Genomic DNA, 15,280 nt, shown 5'->3' on the forward strand with positions numbered 1-15,280 from the left:
TTCCTTAGGGTTCCCTTTGGCGTCACCAACGGGGTCTCCGTCTTCCAAAGGGAGATGGACCGGATGGTAGATCAAAATGCGTTGCAGGCCACTTTCCCATATCTGGACAATGTGACCATCTGCAGCCGTGACTTGCAGGACCATGACGCAAACCTCGAAAAATTCCTCCGCACCGCCCAACTCCTGAACCTGACATATAACAAGGAGAAGTGCATATTCCGCACAAACCGCCTCGCCATCCTTGGCTGTGTTGTGGAACACGGAGTCATCGGCCCCGACCGGATGCGTCCCCTTATGGAACTCCCACTGCCCCACTGCCTCAAGGTCCTGAAGAGGTGCCTAGGGTTTTTCTCCTATTACGCCCAGTGGGTCCCCTACTATGCGGACAAGGCCCGTCCGCTGATCAAGTCCACCTCTTTTCCCTTGACGGCAGAGGCCCGCTTAGCCTTCCACCGTATCAAGGAGGACATTGCCAAAGCCACCATGCACGCAGTGGACGAATCCATCCCCTTCCAGGTGGAAAGCGACGCGTCCGACTTTGCCCTGGCCGCTACCCTCAATCAGGCGGGGAGACCCGTGGCCTTCTTTTCACGAACCCTCCAAGGCCCGGAGACCAGACACTCCGCTGTTGAGAAGGAGGCCCAGGCGATTGTGGAGGCTGTGCGTCATTGGAGGCACTACCTGGCCGGAAAACGATTTACCCTGCTCACTGACCAGCGTTCAGTTGCTTTCATGTTTAACAACAAGCAGAGGGGCAAAATCAAAAATGACAAGATCTTGAGGTGGAGAATCGAACTTTCCACCTACAATTACGAGATCTTGTACCGGCCCGGGAAGCTCAATGAACCCCCGGATGCGCTATCGCGTGGCACCTGCGCCAGCGCGCAGATCGATAGACTGCGGGCTCTCCACAATGACCTCTGCCACCCGGGGGTCACCAGGTTCTTCCACTTCATCAAGGCCCGCAACCTGCCTTACTCTATTGAGGAGGTCAGGACCATGACCAGGAACTGCCAAGTCTGCGCTGAGTGCAAACCGCACTTTTATAGACCAGACAGGGCCCACCTGATAAAAGCCACTCGCCCCTTCGAGCGCCTGAGCGTTGATTTTAAAGGGCCTCTCCCCTCCTCCGACCGCAATGTGTACTTCCTCAATATTATTGATGAGTACTCCCGTTTCCCGTTCGCCATCCCCTGCCCGGACATGACCAGTGCCACGGTCATTAAATGTCTGAACGACCTCTTCACCCTGTTCGGTTTCCCCAGCTATATCCATAGCGACCGGGGCTCATCGTTTATGAGCGACGAACTCCGTCAGTACCTGCTAACTAGGGGTATTGCCACAAGCAGGACCACCAGTTACAACCCCCGGGGGAACGGACAGGTGGAAAGAGAAAATGCGACAGTTTGGAAGGCCGCCCTGCTAGCCTTAAAGTCTAGGGGCCTTCCAACCTCCCGCTGGCAGGATGTGCTCCCCGATGCACTCCACTCTATTCGGTCACTGCTCTGCACTGCCACTAACGCCACCCCTCATGAGAAAATGTTTGTCTTCCCAAGGAAGTCCACATCGGGGACATCGCTACCGCCATGGCTGACGTCCCCAGGGCCGGTCCTACTGAGAAGACACGTGAGGACCCATAAAACGGACCCCCTGGTCGAGAGGGTCGACCTCCTCCACGCCAACCCCCAGTATGCTTACATTGCATACCCGGACGGGCGGGAGGACACAGTCTCCATAAGAGACCTTGCACCCTCGGGGGCCGCAGTAACCCACTACTCACTACCACCCCCCCCCCCCACGATCCGATATCCAGCCCCAGCAGACGGCAGGCCTGGGCCCCGCGACCCGCTCGACATCTACGAGGACGACACGCCTGTGCCACAGCCTACGCAGGACTCGACGCCGGAAGCTCCACTACCCCCGCCGTCGCTACGCCGATCACAGCGGCAGACAAGACCTCCGGAGAGACTCCAATACACTAACTTATAATACACTTCACCCCGCCGGACTCAATTTTAAACAAGGGGTGAATGTGGTAAACCACTGTTTGTATTCCACTGTGTACATGCCTGGACATGCCTCGGCTGACTCCTCCCACAAGTCCTAGTATAAAGGTGACTGCTCCCCAGCCCTTTGTATTTCTGGACCGGTCGACCACTCGAGGCAGACCTTCATTCTTTTGTTAATAAAAGCCTTTAGTTACTCTCTTAACTCTCAGTCTTTTATGAGTAATTGATAGCGCATCAGGTCCTGTCTAACAGATCAGGTGGACGTACAAGATCCCATGGCAGGGATTCCTTCTGGTGTCCTGGGACCTTTCTGTGTGCAAATTGGCTGCCGTGTTCACCTACAAAACAGCAGAACCTTACTGGTTGCTTTGGGACATCTTGCGGACACCAAAGGTACTATAAAAACACATGTTCTTTTTTCCTCTTCCTTTACTGGGACATGGAATGTCACTTGTTTTTAGCATTTGTTTTTTAAAATTGAGAAACCAAGATGAAGGATCAACGCCCATAGCCTCGACTGAAAAGAGGGATAAATCAGGAACCAGCGATGAGGTGATGCCCACCTTGGTTTTACAAGCCTGAAGACTGCAAAGAAACTAAAGACTGAGGGACGTAAGGAGTTACAGAGCTTTGATATCCTGCAAAAGAATGGATTTGAGTAAGAGACACTGTGAAGAGTCTTGATTTAGGAACATTAGGAACAGGAGTCGGCCATTCAGCCCCTCAAGCCTTTCAATTACATCACGGCTCCATCAACTCCATTTACCCGCTTTTGCTCCATATCCCTCAATACCATTTGCTAACAAAAATCTATCAATCTCAGTCTTGAAAGCTCGCACAGCCTTTTGGGTGATCACTACTTTGTGTGTGGAAAAAGTGCTTTCCGATTTCGCCCCTGAATGGGCTAGCATTCATTTTATGTCCCCTTTGAACTGAGTTTTTTTTTTATTCGTTCATAAGATGTGGCCAGCATTGATTGCCCATCCCAAAATGTCCTTCAGAAGATGGTGGTGAGCCGCATTCTTGAGGCAGTTAAGAGTCAACCACATTGCTGTGGGTCTGAAGTCACATATAGGCCCAGACCGGGTAAAGACGACAGATTTCCTTCCGTAAAGGACATTAGTGAACCAGATGGGGTTTTTACAACAATCCGATAGTTTTATAGTCACCATTACTGATGCTAGCTTTTTATTCCAGATTTATTTATTAACTGAATTTAAATTCCCCAGTGATGGGATTTGAACTCATGTCTCTGGCTCATTCGTCCAGGCCTCTAGGATTATTAGCCCAGTAACATAACCACTATGCTACCGTACCCTAGTTGCAGTATAATGTGGATAAATGTGAGGTTATCCACTTCGGTGGCAAAAACAGGAAGACAGATTATTATCTGAACGGTAATAGATTGGGAAAAGGGGAAGTGCGAGACCTGGGTGTCCTTGTGCACCAGTCGCTGAAGGTAAGCATGCAGGTGCAGCAGGCGGTTAAGAAGGCAAATGGTATGTTGGCCTTCGTAGCGAGAGGATTCGAGTACAGGAGCAAGGATGTCTTGCTGCAGTTGTACAGGGCCTTGGTGAGACCACACCTTGAGTATTGTGTGCAGTTGTGGTCGCCTTATCTGAGGAAGGATGTTCTTGCCATGGAGGGAGTGCAGCGAAGATTCACCAGACTCATACCTGGGATGGCAAGAATGACGTATGAGGAGAGATTGGGTCGATTAGGCTTCTATTCGCTAGAGTTTAGAAGAATGAGAGGGGATCTCATTGAAACTTATAAAATTCTAACAGGACTAGACAGACTAGATGCAGGAAGGATGTTCCCAATGGCGGGGGAGTCCAGAACCAGGGGTCACAGTCTAAGGATAAAGGGTAAGCCATTTAGGACAGAGATGAGGAGGAATTTCTTCACCCAGAGAGTGGTGAACCTGTGGAATTCTCTGCCACAGAAGGCGGTGGAGGCCAATTCATGAAATATATTCAAGAAGGAGTTGGATATATTTCTTGAGGCTAAAGGGATCAAGGGATATGGGGAGAAAGCAGGGACCGGGTACTGAATTTGGATGATCAGCCACGATCTCATTAAATGGTGGAGCAGGCTCGAGGGGCCGAATGGCCTACTCCTGCTCCTATCTTCTATGTTTCTATGTTGAGATAGAGAGAGGAGGAATAGTCTGTTTGATGGTGTACTTAGAATTTGGAAGGAATCAGAGAGGGAAAGTGGACGGATGCTGCTCTTATATCGCTCTTTTGCTGCTTGCAGAAACTTCCCCCATTGACAGCAAGCCAGAAATTGTCAATGAAGAACTGGACTGCAGCCACCCAGCAGCTGGCAGTGCCACCATTACCACGGCAACGTGAGCACAAGATGGGGTTGCCATCATCGGCGGCCATGTTTGGCTGCCAACGGGCCGAATGGTTGTTCCTGCTCCGCACAGCCCAGTGAAGTGATGCTGCGATTGCCGTTCTGTATATGGATCTTCCCCAGCCCTGAAGGAAAAGTCCTGTGGGTAAACTGAAAATAGTCGGCAGTGGCCCAGCAAGCTGCTCGGTTGTATCCCGCCGCTACAGCAGCGGTTCAAGAAGGGGCAAGTAGGGATGGACAATAAATGCTTGCCAGCGACACCCACACCCGGCTAACGAATAGAATTTGCCCACTAAAGCCTCGAGCGATCTGACCGAAGACATTAAAAGAGCGCAAGGTAACTCGTATAAAATCGGCAGCCACTAGCACCTGTCCAGTCGTGGGTAGCACATTTCAAGTAAAATATAGAAAGGAATAATTCGGCATGGTTCAAGAGGTTTAGGATAACAAGAGTCGTGGCAGTCAGGTGGGAGAAGCATCCTCACAAAATGAAGCCTGAAGTTTAGGGTTAAACTCAGCATAACCGTATAAAAAAATATACGTTACAGGAAACTCTCTGGTATCCGGCACCGACGGGACCGGGATGGTGCCGGTTGATTAAAAATTCCAGCTGACGGAGAGGGTTATCTACCGAGGCTATTTTTAACAAACAAAGAGTCAGACTCCTGTTATTGAGCTGTTCGGACTTCCGACAGCGCCAAGAAGCCGAGTAGTGGCAGTTTGGAGAACTACCCCCACTGACTAACTCGGCCACCGCGGGAGACTCGGACTCGGCAACGTTTCCGGATTTTGAGGTGTTTTCGGAGTATGAATTTTGCCGGTTAATAGAGAATTCTGGATATTTAGGTGCCGTTTAAATGAGAGTTTCCTGTAAATGCCAGAGAATTCAATAGGGATCCATTAATATTGGCGGGAAATGCTTTTAAACTTCCTTTAGTTCTAACATGCGTGCACAGCTGCATCCAGACAGATGTTCAGCCCCCAGAATGAACAAACCGGAGCCTCGCAAGCCCCTGGTCAGAGGTCATTTTCTTCCAGTGGTATGTTTTGGTAAAAAAAATATATAAACAGGGTTAGCCTTTTCCCACCGCAGCTCATCATCGGGTGTTGTAGCTCTGCACAAATCTTATCAGGTAGTCAAGTCAATCAAGCCACAAAAGGCTGCCCCACACGCACCGGATGCTTGTACCAGCATTCTCGCAGGACAGGCCTCAACTTCTTGTGAACGACCACGTCCTGCAGGTCCTCCAGCGTCGGGTGCTGACCAATCTCTTCTTCAAATGGCAAGATGTACTCATCAACGGGCCCTGTACAAACAGAGAGAGGCAGCAAAAGATGACTTAACTTTGACCAGTGTGGTTGCGTCGTGGGTTATATGCTACTGGACTGATAATAATCCAGAAAAGGTTAGGACTGCTCTCCTTGGGACAGAGAAGGTTAAGAGGTGACCTAATGGAGATGATGAGGGGTTTTGATAAAAGAAAAAACCATTCCCTCTGTGAGTGGGTCAATATCTAAAAGTCATAGATTTAAAATCATTAGCCAAAGATGTAGAGGGGAGCGGAGGAGAATCTTTTTCACTCAGAGAGTAGTCGGGATCTGGAACGCTCGACCTGAAAAGGTGGTGGCAGCTGATCCCATCAATAATATTGAAAAGGGAGTTGGACGGGTACTGGAGGATAAGGAACTTACAGGGTTACGGACACAAAGCAGGGGGTGGGACTGAGCACCACTGCTCTTTCATAGAGCCAGCACAGGCACGATGGGCCGAATGGCCTCCTTCTGTGCTGTAAATTTCTATGATTCTAGAACGCGAGTTCAAACCCCACCACCGCGGTAGTTTGAGAATTTAAATTCAGTTCAAAATAAAAAGTCAGGAATAATATTAAAAAAGTGACTATGGAGCTGTTGGATTGTCGTAAACTGGTACGTTAATGTCCCTCTAGAGAAGGAAACCTGCCGTCCTTACTTGGACTGACCTTGTATGTGTGGCTCCAGTCCCTCACTAACGGTTGACTCTTAATGGCCTCCTAAAGTGGCCGAGCAAGCCACTCGGTTGTATCAAGCCACTACCACCTTCTCCGGTCAACTAGGGATGGGCAATAAACGCCAGCCTTGCCAGCGAACCCCCACATCCCGAGAATTAATTTTTTAAAAAATACAAACTCCAGGACAGTGTCTTTTTAGGACACGTGCGGTCCGAGCAAAGCTGCCCTCTGGATCCCAGCATCAGACGAGAATCTGCCTGTCGGGCGACAGATCATTTCCTGCTCTTAAGAACCAAAATGGACCGTTTGACCGGTAGATTGTACTGGAACCTGTGCCCTATGAACTCGCAGTTGAGGCCCAATTCCTGAACCAGCGAGGTGATTGCTTCCAATTTCAACCCTAGACTTGTACAGTAATTGGTCAGCATGAAAAATAGTCAGGGTGTGATTTAAAAAAAAAGAGACAGACATCTTTGGACCTTGAGAACATCTTTTTAAATACAAATAAGAGTACAAGGATGCTTTTCAAAAGCTGCCTTGGCCCCGCACCGACTGGTAGATCACCCAGTCCCTCTGCTCGCAGCAGACGAGCAGGTGGGCTTTTGCCCACGGCAAATGATGGCCAGCCTCCCTTCAAACCAGAGACTGGAATCCAAAACAGTGGCTCAGGTTGTGAAGCCGGCGGCTAATGCTGAAGATGTTTCAGCCGGAAATATTAACTCTCGGATTAGATCACGATAGAACCTTATCCTGGAGAATTCTTGTTAAAAGACAACCAGAATTAACAAACCAAAACAAAAAAAAAGTGTGTGTATATATATATAACACCTTTCACGATCTCAGGATATCCCAAAGCGCTTCACAGGCAATGAAGTACTTTTTGGAGTGTAGTCACTGTTGTAATGCTGAGAAACGCGGCAGCCAATTTGTGCACAGCAAGCTCCCACAAACCGCAATGTGATAATGACCAGATAATCTGTTTTAGCGATGTTGGTTGAGGGATAAATATTGGCCCCAGGACACCGGGGAGAACTCCCCATCTCTTCTTCGAAATAGTGCCGTGGGATCTTTTACGTCCGCCAGAGAGGGCAGACGGGGCCTCGGTTTAGTGTCTCATCCGAAAGACAGCACCTCTGACAGTGCAGCACCCCCTCAGCACTGCACTGCGAGTGTCAGCCTAGATTATGTGCTCGAGTGTCTGGCGTGGGACTTGAACCCCCGACCTTCTGACTCATGAGAGTGCTGCCCACTGGGCCCGTGGCGTAAAAAGGAGCAGAGATCTAATCAATGAGGCATCGGATTGCATCACGTGAATAGTAAAATTGGACGTGGGCTGTCTTTTAATGAAGTAGTGGAGACAAACACTTGCCATCGGCTGCGGTACATCGCATAATCAGCTCCCAGAGCACCAGCCCCACAGCATACATGTCTATCCTGAGGAAGGCATCTCGCTGGAAGTTAATTGCCCCCTCCAGGACTTCAGGGGCCATGTATCTTCGTGTCCCGACCTGTGGAGAGAGAAAGTTTCTCCATTAACAAATCGCAGGCTTTGTGAAGGCCACACTTTGACTCGCAACTCCCTTTCTGTTAAGTAAGTGGTGGTTGATGCAACTACTAGGCACTTGGTCTAAGTATTACCAAGGCTTTAATCAACTGTTTTTCATCATGGAGATCTAGTTGTGTCCTTCACTAGTTCCTGTTTAAGAATGTCCTGAGCAAGCTGGGCCCATGCCCGAGTATTTACACTCTCCCTGGACAGCGCCACCAGCAGGCCACCCAGTATCATTTCATAAGTCATTGTCACATGAATGACCAGATTCATGTCAGTGGTCCTGCTTGCACCACACCACTAACTGCCAGAGCTGATGCCATCGCCCACCAGCTTTCTGAAGGCGCTGCTCTCGGTGGCCAGGACAGCTCCACAGTCCCCGACAGCTCTCCATCCCAAGTCGCCATTTCATACAAGTGTCCAGACAGTGATGCCAACAGGCTGTTCACCACGGAGAGCATCACAGATGATTGCAGCAACGCTCTCACGCAGGCACTTTCCAACAGGGAGTCACCGGAGAGTGATAAGGAAAGGGACTCCTGCTCCATTTTCCTCTACTTTGCCCCAATTTGAGAGGACAATTGTGTCGTCCCAACTGTGGCCCTAGGTAAGATCTGCTACATCAGCAAAATTGGGGATTGAAACTTGGGACCTTTTGCTTCCCAAGGGTGGATAGGACACTGGATGATGGTTTTCCCACTGAGGAGCGATGTCTTTCAACCTCCTCTTTCAGTATTTCTCTCCCTTCCTCATTCGAACACTGTATCTTGCCGATCTACCTTCCTTCCCCCTCACCAAATCCTTTGGCTTACCACATAGCTCAACAGTGCATAACACACAACTATCGAGGAAAGCTGTGTACAGCATCTTTAAACAGGCATAACGCAAACTAGGCAACAAGGGGCCTTGATTGAACTCTGACCTAACGCTATGGCGGCAGGCTCCTTCACATCTGACCACACAGTTTACCAGGGCTGGACGCATCATATGGCGTAGATAAAAAAGAGACGCGCCTCGGCCAGTCACATCTGTGGGCATGCAGTGAGCTGTGCTGCTAGCAAACTACTCGACCAGCGAGCATGGTGCCAGTGCTGTGCTGCCAAACAGATAAGCAGAACCTGCAACATGGCTCAACTCTGAAGCTGAACGAGGGATTTGGAACTCCAAAGACATAGAACAGAGAAGGCACATTGTTAGACCACCAGGCTTCTGTGCTGCTAAGGTGACCACTGTGGTAAACCACTGTTTGTATTCCTGTTTGTCCTGTTTGTATTCCACTGTGTACATGCCTGGACATGCCTCGGCTGACTCCTCCCACAGGTCCTAGTATAAAGGTGACTGCTCCCCAGCCCTTGGTATCCTGGACCGGTCGACCACTCGAGGCAGACCTCCATTCTGTTGTTAATAAAAGCCTTTAGTTACTCTTCTAACTCTCAGTCTTTTATGAGTAATTGATAGCGCATCAACCACCTTTTTAAAAAGAGTTGCATCTGGTACATATCGGACAAAGACAGCCCTCATTGCCTTTAGTACGAGTACTTTATCCTCTGCTGTTTCTACACAGATGACTTTACTGGACTGGGTTGAATTGCTTGGCGGTTGCACTGAAAAGTGATCCTGGCAGGTACCCACATTGAGTCTCCTCCAATATTTATCACGCCTTTAGTATCTGGCTGGAATTTCTCGTTTCTTTCATAGCACAGTTGTGTTTTTATTTTCTGAAACAGATGGATGGGATCTTGCAGTCAGAGCTAAGGGGTGGGGTGTTAGTCGCCGCTTCCAGGTCCCATACAGATGCCTTTTTTTTTTCGCACCGCAGGGACACCGAGATTCCCATTATGCAGGAGTGAAAGTATTAATCACAATGTCACTGCACCTATTCACTAGTCTCACAATGGGGGTTCTGAACAATGCATCCCTTCCCACTCTTCCATCACCAGCCCTCAACATGAGGAGCTTGGTGTGAGGGGGAGGGGCTAATATGCCTACCATATGGTAGATGTAAAAAGACCTTCCATATACATTGGGTAGGATTGAAGGAGAATGAAAACATAAACGGGGAAGGTGGGGGGAGGGGGATTTAGTCAAAATTAAAGATTCCCATTGCAAAGGCCAGTCAATACACACCCCAAGTGCTTCACGTTTCTCTTTTACTTATCTAATCTAATTATCTTTATATACGGATACTCAAAATATATTTCATAGGGAGGAGCTTTCCCCTGGCTGGGGGGGTCTGGAACCAGGGGTCACAGTCTCAGGATACGGGGTAGCACATTTAGGACTGAGATGAGGAGAAATTTCTTCACTCAGAGGGCGGTGAACCTGTGGAATTCTCTACCATAGAAAGCTGCGGAGGCCAAGTCACTGAATATATTTAAGAAGGAGATAGCTAGATTTCTAGACACAAAAGTCATCAAGGGGTATGGGGGGAGAGCGGGAATATGGTATTGAGCTAGAGGATCAGCCATGATCGCATTGAATGGCGGAGCAGGCTCGATGGGCCGAATGGCCTACTCCTGCTCCTATTTTTCTATTCCTGCTGGTGATGATTTAATGCCTCGATTTCCTGCTCTTGTTCCTTTCACTAACATGGCTGCACTCCCGTAAGAAACTAGTAAAGGTTTGACCCCAAGGAGTGAAACAAGGATCACTAGCTCACTGCTGACCTTCGACCCCCCCCCCCCCCCCTTTAACTACGCGAGACGTCTCGAAGTGCCCGGCAGTGTCCCTACGGCCTAGGACCCTCTCCGCGTTTGCATTACCTGCCCGTGCGTGTCCCCAGGAGGCTTTCCAGGTTCAAACCTGACGGCCAGTCCAAAGTCGGCTATGCACGCCGACAGGTCGGTCTTCAGTAGCACGTTCTTGCTTTTAAAATCCCTGCAATAATAATAAAAAAGGCGGGGGTGGGGTGGGGGGAGAAGAGGCAGGTTTTAAAGGCAATTCTCCACACTCCTCGCAGCTCGCACACCATGCTGCACCCTGGACCCTAGGAGACGCAGCACGAAGCAAGAAAACGCAACGCCATCACTAACGCAGCCGTCTCGGCGCCTTAAATTCAGCTCTTCGACCAAAATGCAGCTGCAAAAAAAACAATTTTTTCCCCCCTAGATTTGCGCCGACCACCTCGGCCAAATAGCATAAACCCAGAGAAGAGGTTTTGAGAGACGTACAGGCCAGGATGACAAGAGGATATTCATTTACAGATAAACATCCCCAAGCTGCTTTACAGGGGGTGCGAGAGAATGAAAATGGACGCTGCGCCAAAGGACGGGAGATAAGGAAGGCTAAATAAAAACTAGGCTTTTTAAGAAGGGTCTTAAAGGATGAGGAGGAGGTGCAGAGGCAGAGGATCTTGGCAGAGGGAATGCAAGACGAGTGGGACCTAGGCAGCTGCCGAGGGTTGAGGTGAAAGGAACGGAGGCTGGAGTGAGAAAGGTTGATGTACAGAGGGACCTGGGTGTCCTTGTACACCAGTCACTGAAAGCAAACATGCAGGTGCAGCAAGCAGTTAGGAAGGCAAATGGTATGTTGGCCTTCATTGCAAGACGATTTGAGTACAGGAGCAAGGATGTCTTACTACAGTTGGACAGGGCCTTGGTGAGACCACACCTGGAGTACTGTGTGCAGTTTTGGTCTCCTTACCTAAGAAAAGGATATACTTGCCATAGATTCACCAGACTGATTCCTGGGATGGCAGGACTGTCATATGAGGAGAGACGAGGTCGACTAGGCCTGTATTCACTGGAGTTTAGAAGAATGAGAGGGGATCTCATTGAAATGTATAAAATTCTGACAGGGCTGGACAGACTGGATGCAGGGAGGATGTTTCCCCTGGCTGGGGGGTCTAGAACGAGGGGTCACAGTCTCAGGATACGGGGTAGGACATTTAGGACTGAGATGAGGAGAAATTTCTTCACTCAGAGGGTGGCGAACCTGTGGAATTCTCTACCACAGAAGGCTGTGGAGGCCAAGTCGCTGAATATATTTAAGAAGGAGATAGGTTTCTAGACGTAAAAGGCATCAAGGGGTATGGGGAGAGAGCGGGAATATGGTATTGAGATAGAGGATCAGCCATGATCGTATTGAATGGCGGAACAGGCTCGAAGGGCCAAATGGCCTGCTCCTGCTCCTATTTTTCTATATTTCTATGAGGGGAACAGCGGGGGAGGGGGGTGGGAGAAGCGGTTACAGATTAGAAAGGTGGGCTGGGGGCAGGGCTGTGGCGGGATTTAATCACAAGGATGAAAGTTAAGTCATTTGAGGCAGCGGTGGGGGGGGGGTGGGGGAGGGGACGGGGATACTGGATGTTAATATATGTCAGCAAGGACTTTGGGTGATTGGAACTTGGTGCGAGATGGTCAGCAGAGCTGCTGATGAGCTGAACATTAGCAAATCACCAAAAAAGACACCCTGTGATTGGGGAACTGCTTTGTCAAACGGAACATGTGGTCTGGCAAATGGGGACAGTAGCTCAGGCAGCAACAGGAGATCAAGAGGAAAAGAAATAGATGAAATCACCTCATACTTTACGTGGCCAGTTAGTCACAAACCAATATATCTGATGGTCTCTCCAGCAAACAACCATCGAGTGTTACAGCACAGCAGTTGTTTGAAGTGCAGTCTTGATAATTTGTGTTTAAAATAAAAAAAGGTGCCACAATCTTTCAACTCATCTTCCCTCCTCCTCCGTCTCCATTTTGTTATTCATTTACTTGCCTCTCTAGGTCACTAAATCCACCATTCCGATTGGTACCCAGGAATCTAACAAAGTCACCATACACCTGCCCAGCGGGGCCAGTATATTCCATGCTCCCTTACAACATCCGAGGCTCGGCCTAATCTTGCCTTCCTCCTCTCGCCTGCATTCACAAGGGAAAATGCAGACAGCACACCCTCCCTAAACAGAGCCTTCCTAGGAAAAATGATGATATAAATGAGATATATAAATGGCTGAGCATTTCTACTGTCCAAACTGACCGTAAAAACATAAGAAATAGGAGCAGGAGTAGGCCATTCGGCCCCTCGAGCCTGCTCCGCCATTTAATAAGATCATGACTGATCCAATCTTGGCCTCAACACCATTTTCCCGCTCTCTCCCATACCCCTTGACTCCCTTGTACAGGAAGCTGGTTTATCCGGAGGTTGTATGTCCAGAAACCTCGATCCACCGGCAGAAATCAGGAGCCGTTTTGTTAGGTTTTTTTTCTTCTCGTGGCTTTTTTTTCTTCTCGTGGCTTTTTTTTCCCCCAACAGTCAGGCTCTGCAAAGTCTCTCTGAAGCTGTTGCTAAGCTACAGAGACGCTTCCAAGGTACGGGCCGACTATTTAGAAGCTGTTGCTAAGCAAGTGTTTGTTGCCAGATACGGAGCTGAAAACCTCCGTATGCTTCAGCATTAGCGCTGGCCTGTCCGGCAGTTTTGATAGATCGGCAACAGCTCGGTCCCGTCGGTGCCGGATATCACAAAGTTTCTTGTAGTTCAAATGTCTGTCAATCTCCGCCGTGAATATATTCAGTGACTCCGCCTCCACAGCTCTCTGGGGTAGAGAATTCCAAAGATTCACGACCCTCTGAGAGAAGAAATTCCTCCTCATCTCCATCTTTAATGGACGACCCCTTATTCTGAAACTATGCCCCCTAGTTCTAGATACCCCCCACTAGGGGAAACATTCTCTCAGCATCCACCCTGTCAATCCCCCTCAGAATCTTATATGTTTCAATATGACCTCAGCCACGAAGATTACACTTTTTGAAAAGGATTCACAAAGTGTTTGGTAATGAGCTGGATGATTACAGCACTAACCGTGGTCTGAGGGACAGGACAGGGACGCCCGATAGCCAGCCAGAAGTCCAGCTAAGAAAGGGTAGGAAAAAAAAAACCCTATAGAGTCGACTGCGCGGAGCCAAGCTGCACGAAATAGCAACACCGCTTTAAACAGAAATGCAAGCACCAGTCAATTCTCCTCAACTCCTTGCTGGCAATTAAAAAGATATGTAACATCCATATTCATGAGGCTTTGAGGTCAAGTTTTGTCTGTGGGAAATTTCAGCTATATGCTTAAACACTTCCCAAAATGAAGTCTAACCTTTCGCTGTGCATCTGTAAATAGTGACAATTACGTTTCAGGCCAGAAGGGCCAGATGGCTTTGCTAACTGCATTGGGTATTACAATCACATCGCCTGCAAGGTATTTAATCACGCCACTGATAAAGAGCATGGTGCAAGGCCTGTATTACATAATTAACAAAGGCAGGCAGAGTTATTCTTGAACAGCAACCTTCCCCCTCCGAATAGATGGGAAGAGAAATGATCTCCAATGTTGACAGTCAGTTTTTCATGCTGGTGCCAGCTGAAAGGCTTGTTGCAGATAATGGGACAGATGGACATTTTGACCCTCTCCGATAAAATGAAGAATTCTAATTAGAATCGACACTGCTCACCTAAGCTGTTTCTCCCCCCGCCCCCCCCAACACACACACCCCTCTTCCACAATCCAGCTCTATCTGATCGGGCTAACCGAGATGCTATTTTAAATTCTATTACCCCGGTCTGTGTAAATGGAACGGGAAAAAAAAAAAATCACAGAACAAGTTTGCTCTGACACGGAAGCCCCCAGCACATGGATAACAGCAGCTCGGTGACACAGACTCGCTGAACCTTTCCTAAGCCCAGGGAAATGGGAAATAAGCTGCCACGTTTTAAATGCAGTTAGCTGCTAACAATTTCACTTTTCTTGACCATCAAGACAGACTCTTGCAGTAACAAGCGGACGGTGGCGGCTACAAAGTGCAGTACTCAGGACTGGTATGATAACAGGGACAGACCCCCACCCACCCCCCCCACTCCCGAGAAAGAGTCACGTTATTCCAGCCTGGAAAGAGTCACAAACTTGAGGTTCGCCTGTAGCTCCGTTTTCCTTATTCCAGGTACTAGCATGTCTGACCAAGGTTCCAGTCACCTCACCAATATCTCCTCCTTTACAAAATCTCGACTTGACACACTCCAGCGCAGTACCGAGGGAGCGCTGCACTGTCGGAGCTGCCGTCTTTCAGATGAGAATTTAAACCGAGACCCCGCCCGCCCTCTCAAGGAAAGAAAGATCCCACGGGGAGTTCACCCCCGGTGTCCTGGTCAATATTTATCCCTCAACCAACATCACTAAAACAGATAGAACACTCAAACATAAAGGGTTTGACCCGAAACGTTAACTCTGTTTCTCTCCACGGATGCTGCCTGGCCTGCTGAGTTGTTCCAGCATTTTCTGTTGTTATTTCACCAGAACAGATGACCTGGTCATTATCACATTGCTGTTTGTGGGAGCTTGCAGGGTGAAAATTGGTTGCCGCGTTTCCTACACTACAACAAGTGGCTACAC

At 48.9% G+C, this 15,280-nt stretch overlaps 1 protein-coding gene across 2 annotated transcripts in view; it reads right to left on the reverse strand.

The window, feature by feature from the left end:
• LOC147116972 (activin receptor type-2B) overlaps positions 1–15,280 on the reverse strand; it is a 205,124-nt gene that overhangs the window by 3,676 nt on the left and 186,168 nt on the right. For both annotated transcript variants that reach the window (XM_085987475.1, XM_085987476.1), the window contains exons 8-10: positions 10,670–10,784; positions 7,728–7,866; positions 5,547–5,677 (exon numbers count right to left, since the gene is read on the reverse strand). In XM_085987475.1, the coding sequence (XP_085843601.1) occupies positions 5,547–5,677; positions 7,728–7,866; positions 10,670–10,784 (385 nt within the window). The remainder of the gene's footprint in view (positions 1–5,546; positions 5,678–7,727; positions 7,867–10,669; positions 10,785–15,280) is intronic.

This window comes from Somniosus microcephalus, chromosome 5, assembly GCF_052327205.1.
Source record: "Somniosus microcephalus isolate GS21.2 chromosome 5, FLI_Smic_1.0, whole genome shotgun sequence".
Lineage (NCBI taxonomy): Eukaryota > Metazoa > Chordata > Chondrichthyes > Squaliformes > Somniosidae > Somniosus > Somniosus microcephalus.